This window comes from Entelurus aequoreus, linkage group LG12 (genome assembly GCF_033978785.1).
Source record: "Entelurus aequoreus isolate RoL-2023_Sb linkage group LG12, RoL_Eaeq_v1.1, whole genome shotgun sequence".
NCBI classification, from domain to species: Eukaryota; Metazoa; Chordata; class Actinopteri; order Syngnathiformes; family Syngnathidae; genus Entelurus; species Entelurus aequoreus.
In genome coordinates, this window is record NC_084742.1 from 22,913,939 (window position 1) to 22,921,602 (window position 7,664).

Genomic DNA, 7,664 nt, shown 5'->3' on the forward strand with positions numbered 1-7,664 from the left:
TGTTGTTTTTAAGGTCAGAGCCGTTCATCAACCCCTTCTACACTAACCTGCGACCCAGCCACATGCCCCATCATCCCGGGCTGCGAGACCACCATCGACATCTCCAAAGGGCGGACTGGACTCGGGCTCAGCATTGTAGGAGGATGCGACACCCTGCTGGTAGGTGGAACGACCACTTATCTAGTTTACGAATTTTACAACGCAACATTTTTTTCTATATAATTTAGTGTCATAAATTACATAACTACTGTTACATACTTACTGTGTGCTCGTTCAATCCTGGCGTTTGGCCACCACAGACAGTGTCCCGCACTGGGATGTGTGACCTTTGACTCTTGTAGAATAAGTAGAACGAGGAGAACATTTTCCAAGAATGGGCCTTTGACAACAATTTCTTCGTTTCTGGGGGAAACTAGGGATCAATTAAATTATATACGGCTGTGAATCTTTTGGGCACCACGTGATTTGATTTGATTTGATTTGATTCTTGGGGGTACGATTCGATTCAGAATCGATTTTCCATTCAAAACGATTCTTGATTGAAAATCAACTCTTTTTAATAACATTGGGTGCCAGTTCTATGATTAACCACATTCTTCCATAAAATAGATAAACAGCGTGATACATTTCTATATTACTTAAAAGAAAACTGGTGCTGTTTAATAAAATTCCACCCAAACATTTAATAAAGTCCAATACAAATAAGGCAACGAGAATTATCCATCACTTCTCTTTTTTAATGTTAATCTGTACAGCAGATATGGGCATTTACATCAACAATATGACTTTCCTGAGTGGCTGGATAGGTCACATAAAAAATGATTATAATTATTTTATTTATTTAAAAAAAAAAAAAGTTGTTTTTTTTTTATTGCGAAAATGGAAACAAAATTAGATTTTATATTGAATAATTCTGTAATTAGAATTATTTTGTACTGATTTTTATATATTTTTTTAGATATGATGAAATATTAGTAAGTATAAATTATATTTAAATATACTTTTTTAGGTGTTGGGAGATGAACTGCTGTGTCCTGTTTAATTTATTGTACTTTAATTGATTAGTTTTGTGGCTGAATTTTTTTTTTTTGGAATAACATTATTTTTTTAATATTTTGTATGTGACTTTACTTTGAATGTTCTGAACACCTCTTTTTGTTTGTATTATAAATGGCAACAGTGGAGAATGAATGTGCATGTGCGAGCCAGTCTTCCCAACAATAATAGGATAACAAAAAGAAGGAACATATTGACTACAGTGTCGGACTCGCACAAAGATCTATGGATAAAACTTTACCATATATGAAGATATACTGGGCAAGATTGGGCAAGTTCTAAACGGCTCGTTTGGAGGAAGTATGAAGGAAGGAAAAATTGTTTTATAAATGTCTCCGCCATGCCTCCATGGTTTAATTTCAAATTCGGGGTTCCCAAATACACAAAAACAGGTACCATTAGGTTAGAAAAATGTTGCATTATATATATTGAATAATATCGGTAACTTCAGGGTGTCATCATCATCATCATTTCTACTAATTAGGATCCAGATCTGAATTTGTGGAGGCGAACCATCGACTCAAAGTTTGGTGCCATGCCATGCCCACATCCTATGTTGTAAATAATATTTATTTACAATTTGTACTTGCTCACTATTTTAATATCTGTGTGTAATCATCTAAAGTGATGTGATACCAGTTTGATTGGAAATAGCGTGGAGCCGAATTCGCCACCAGGCTCAGCCCACTACGAATGGATACAAATATGAACAAACCCATATGGGTGTCATTATTATTTCTACCAATTAGGATCAAGATTAGAACTTGTGAAGCTGGGTTATTAACATTTCCTGTTTTGTGGCAGCCATCATATCAAAGGTTGGCGACATGGCTCGCCCACATCCTGTTATAAGCAAATAATGTTTTACAATGTATCATCACCCATCAGTTTAGTATCAGTTTAGTATGGCGTGGGGCAGTTTTTGCTTCTAGGCTCCACCCACTACAAGCAGGTAGGAACAGGTACTGACCTTTCGGGCACCTCAGGGTGTCATCATCATCATTTCTACCAAATAAGATCAAGATCTGAATTTGTGGAGCCGAGTTATTAATGTTTCCTGGTTTGTGGCGAATCATCGGAGCAATGTTTGGCACCATGCCGCGCCCACAACTTATGGCGTAGGCAAAATTTGTTAGCAATTTATCATCACCTATATACTGTATGTGGTATCTGTAATTTTCAACGCGACTCATTTGGCCAATGTCCCCCCCGAAAAATGCCCAAAACCCATTAGAGCAAAGTTTGGCGCCATACCACGCCCACATGTTATAACATAGGAACAATTTGTTTGCAATATATCATCGCCTCTGTATCTGTAATTTTAACCACAACTCATTTGGTCGAAGTCTCAAAGGAGTCCGTAAAAGTATGACCCTATTTTTTTGCTGAAAAATAAAAGACGAAAATCAAGATGGCCAACTTCCTGTTCGTTTTTAGGTATGAGTTTCTGAGATTTTTATGTGTGTCCCGTCGTGATAGACGTTTCCTGCAATTTTTGTGTCAATACGTGAAACTTGGTAGGAGGGTTTGAAACTTCACTTTTGGGACCACAAAATTATAATTTTTTTAATTAATTTTTTAAATATGGGGACCTTTCGGGCCTTAAAAAGGCGTCCAAACGCACAGAAGCAAAAACACAGACATTTCAATAAGGCTTGCTCCACTGCTCTGGCCCTAAATAGACAGAGTAGACATTGAAAAAGTAAAATAAATCACATTTTTGGGTGTAATAATAGACGATAAAATGATCTGGAAATCTCCTGTAACAATGTACAACATAAAGTGGCAAGAAATATAATATAATGAATAAAGTAAATATATTCTACACCAAAAATCACTTCATATTCTCTGCTGATCGCTAGTGTAATCATATCGGAGTTATTGTGTAGAAATACGGGGACATAACTACAAAAGTACGCTTCATTCACTAACTGTGTTAAAAAACAGGTCAATTAGAATAATACATAATGTTGGATATAGAGAACATATATAAACCATTTATTTATTGAATCAAAAATATTGAAACTCAGCGATTTAGTACAGTTCTAAACAGCTAAAATTATGCATAAAGCAAACCTGCTGCCCAAGAATGTACATGTCTTCTCAACAAAAGAAGAGAAATATAATCTTAGGTAAAAATTCAACTTAAAACATTGGAATGCACGTACAACAAAAAGTCTTTAGCATATCAAAGTGGAATTAAATTTCGGACAAGAAAAATTAAAATGTCAAATATGTGTTGTATCATATTAATACTGTATACACATTTGAAATAAACTTTAACCAACCAACCACATTGATTCCATGACACTCAGTTGGTTTGCATTTGTTCACAATATCAATTATTTCTATATCAGTGAGGAACATTAAGATGGGATTTCTGTCTTCAGTATAATTCAGTTTCTCAAATGACAAGAGATTTAGGATTTTTTTTTTCCTGATTTGGTCCAATATTTACAAAGTAGTTATTAAAGTTTCCAACGACATTGTTCATATTGTCTTTTTTTACATTTTCATCTGAAAAATATTGACAGTAGTCTGCTCGTTTGAACAATAAAGGAATATTTCAAACTCATGTTTCTATTGCAAACTTGTTTCATCTTTCTTAAATATAACTCTGAGTAAGTCTTATTATTTGATCATCTACGTATCATCAAATATTTATTAATGTCAACATATTTTGTTGTTAGCCATTTTAATGTGGAATGTTCTGAACTCCTGTTTCAATACCAGTGTTGTATTGCATCCCAGAAGAGTTGTGCCGTAAGGGGGGTATAACTTTTGTTAAATTACATTCTTCTTCAAACAGTAGACTACCGCAGTTGCATCACAGCGTCTTTATTGGCTGCAATGGAGGAAGTTTATTTATATTTATATACATTTTATATGAATTATGTCCATTCCCGTCATTGTGTACTTGTTTCCTTTAAATAAATGCTAACTATGCTTACTTTTTCCTCTATCCCTGGCATCAGGGGGCCATCATCATCCATGAGGTCTACGTAGAAGGAGCAGCCTCCAAGGACGGCAGACTTTGGGCCGGAGACCAAATTCTAGAGGTGCGCTTTTCATGAAAAAAAATAAAACGAGGCGTTTCCATTCATGCCTGAGGTTTAGTTGAGTATCAAATACAGTCGAAGGGAATTGAGGATAGAACTGACACGATAAATGGAAACAGAATCCAAGATGTGGTATCCAATGGTGTAAGGCTTTGTTGTCAGGGGTGGAGGTCGGTCATTACACACACACCCATAGGACTGAATAGTCCTGACCCTTTGTTTCCTGTCACGCAAAGATCTTTCTCAAGAAAGGCTGAGGGAAAATGTGTAGTTTTATCTAAAATGACTGCACGTTTGCGTAACGCAGGTGAATGGCATCGACCTGCGCACCGCGAGCCATGATGACGCCATAAACGTGCTCCGCCAAACCCCACAGAGGGTCCGGCTAAGCGTCTACAGGGACGAGGCCCAGTACAAGGAGGAGGACTTGTGGGACTCCTTCACCGTGGAGCTGCACAAGAGGCCTGGACAGGGACTGGGACTTAGCATCGTTGGGAGGAGGTAACCTCATCAAAAAGAACTGCAGTTAGCAATATGTTTACTAGGGACATTTAAAAAAAACCAAAAAAACATGTCATAGCATCAGCTTGACTGTCGTGAATCGAATCAAACTCTTAGTGGAAACGTCATTGTATCTGCTTTACTGCACCAAACTGGACTCTTGGTGGAAATGTGTCATTCGCTACAGTAGAGCTTGGATATATAAACTAATACCAGAGATACTGTAACTATGTATGTCAATTGTAATTAGACATATTAGATTTAATTGTGTGTACTAATTAGGGCTGTCAATCAATTAAAATATTTAATCGCGATGAATTGCACATTTCATAGTTTGTTGTGATTAATCGCAGATAGATATTATTTTACATTACATTACAAAATATTTTTGACAAAGCATGATCGTAATGCAAGACAATTTTTTATTTTGTTATGTAGTTAGACCGGATGTGAAGCGCTATTATTGTGAGGCCAAAACTGTGTGATTGGTTTGAAAAGAGGTGTTTCGACATTTTTTGACGTCGCAACAAGAATAAACAATATTAAAGACTTCCTGCCTTGGTCTTTCCTCTGTGCTGAGCTTTTACCCCATCTTACTAAGGCAGTTAGTGTAACAATCTACATTTTATGTTTTCAATGTACCTAACTGTAATCCAAACACGGAAGTGAAGCTCCTCCTCTCTACAATAAGCAGCAAAGCGCGCCAGCTTGCGTTTTCTCTAATGATGTCATCTCAAGGTGATCAAAGATAAAATTGTCTTGTCATGGCTTTGGATCTGGGATTTCCATAATGTACTATTTTTGTTGTGCATTTCTGCCTGCTATTTTCCCGCATGTGGCTCAACAGTAACTGAACGCCATTACGTTTTCCCATACTACCATGAACTCATTAACGTGGACCCCGACTTAAACAAGTTGAAAAACTTATTCGAGTGTTACCATTTAGTGGTCAATTGTACGGAATATGTACTGTACTGTGCAATCTACTAATAAAAGTCTCAATCAATCAAACTACGGAATGGACGCGTTAAAAAATGTTGCGCCGTTAAAGGAATTTATGGTTAGCGCGGTATTATTGCGTTAACTCTGACAGCCCTAGTACCTATACTGTACATAACGTTTACTTAATCAGTGCATCAGGATACTAACAGATCTCATGATGTATCAGGAATTATTCTGCCATTCCCACCTAAAATAAATATGTGACACGAAACACGGTTAAAATCTTTTCTTCGTTACTTACCAAATGTTAATGTACTTCGTTAGACAGCAGCGATTCTATCGCATTGGGTCAGATATTTCAGAACTAGTTGGTGTCCAATGTGTTGAAAACCCACAACAAAATGTCCCATTTTTCTTTTGGGCTTCAGATCGCGGAACCAAAGGTAAAACCATGATGACGTTCAATGTAGCATACATGCTAATAGGTAGAGCAGATTAAAATACCACCTATCCCACCCCCCCAAAAAAGCTTGTCTCTTGTTAGGTGCAACCTATTCCTTCCAAACGATATAGTTTTGGAGTTGAACTATTTCAGGAAGTGTCCTCTAATCACAGATGAAATGTTTCTATATGGTAGGAACGACACTGGGGTATTTGTGTCCGATATTGTCAAAGGAGGCTTGGCGGATACGGATGGTCGACTCATGCAAGGCGACCAGATATTGACGGTCAACAGCGAAGATGTCCGGTCCGCCACCCAGGAAGCCGTCGCCGCTCTTCTCAAGGTACTTTAGACAAGGGTTCCACTTGAAAGTAACATCTTCTCATTGTCAATTTGTTTCCCCCGTTGGCAGTGCTGTGTCGGTTCTCTGAAGATGGATGTCGGGAGGTTTAAAGCCGGACCGTTCCACTCGGAACGGAGGTTGTCTCAAAGTAGCCAGGTGATCTTACTTACTTCACACAGACACCAGCTAGAATATTGTGTTCCGCGGGCTTGCTACATCAACACTACATATATATAAATATGTATCTCAACCTAATGTTCAACATTCCACCAAACAGGCAGATAATAAATGCTCAGTTTGACTGTTTATTACAATAAACACAAACTGGAAACATGCCCTGTCTTTTTCGGGGCATTTTTACAATTGGTGCTTGGAATTTCCGGGACACTTTTTCCACCAGCATTGGCCTCAAAGCGATTTGGGTTCATCTACTTAAATCCAAGAAAGTCCAAGGTCCCAGGGCTCTTCTAAAAACATCTTAACACATAAAGGCCCCGAGATTCCTCCAAAAAAGGCCATCTCACTCCAAAAGGTCCCAGGGCTCCCCTAACTATAGGACTAACTAAAGGTCCGAGAGTTCTGCCAAAAAGGACTTGGCCTTAAAGGTCCTGGTGGCCCCAATAGGTCCAAAATGTGTGCTAAGACTTTGGGGTGGAGCCTATTGCCTGACCCTCCAAGTGACTAACAGTAGAAAACTTGGCTTCAAAACTTCGTACAAGGGGGTTTGAAAAAGTAAGAAATACCAATAGGCCCAGGACTTTTGTCCAAAGACTATCATGGTGAAGATTTACTGCCCAAACCTCTTTTGGGGACTATGTCTGAGAACCTGCCTTGTTATAAGTGCCGTGGAACTACAGGAGGTGGCCTGACACAGGAAAATTAGTTGCTGGACGAATGGACTCTTGCCCAGAAAGTGCATCATAAAATGTGAACATTAAAATGTTTTCCAACTGATTTCTGTCTTTTCAGATAGGTGAACCAAGCAGCTCCAAGGTGGCCTCAGACTCAGGAAGTGGCCCCAACAAGAGGTGTGCTAGTCAAGAAGGTAAGCATCCTTCTGAAGTTTACGATAGAAGTGTCACCCAGCAGGACAGACACCCAAAGGTTTTCTGCTTCCAGAGCACCAAGACGAAGTAAGAACGGTGGAATTCACTAAAGGCCCCAGCGACTCCCTCGGGGTCAGTATTGCAGGCGGTGTGGGCAGCCCCCTGGGCGACATCCCCATCTTTATTGCCATAATGAACCCCGTCGGCCTGGCGGCGCAGACCCAAAATCTGAAGGTACGGAATTTGCAATTCATTTGGCTTGCAAATGTGCAAAC

General features: G+C 38.8%; 1 protein-coding gene across 1 annotated transcript in view; it reads left to right on the forward strand.

The window, feature by feature from the left end:
• Positions 1 to 7,664, forward strand: part of LOC133661773 (multiple PDZ domain protein) — a 74,427-nt gene that overhangs the window by 65,026 nt on the left and 1,737 nt on the right. Inside the window, exons 38-45 of the mRNA XM_062065239.1 lie at positions 14 to 159; positions 4,032 to 4,115; positions 4,423 to 4,616; positions 5,987 to 6,001; positions 6,196 to 6,343; positions 6,413 to 6,499; positions 7,313 to 7,388; positions 7,463 to 7,623. Coding sequence (XP_061921223.1) covers positions 14 to 159; positions 4,032 to 4,115; positions 4,423 to 4,616; positions 5,987 to 6,001; positions 6,196 to 6,343; positions 6,413 to 6,499; positions 7,313 to 7,388; positions 7,463 to 7,623 — 911 coding nt within the window. The remainder of the gene's footprint in view (positions 1 to 13; positions 160 to 4,031; positions 4,116 to 4,422; positions 4,617 to 5,986; positions 6,002 to 6,195; positions 6,344 to 6,412; positions 6,500 to 7,312; positions 7,389 to 7,462; positions 7,624 to 7,664) is intronic.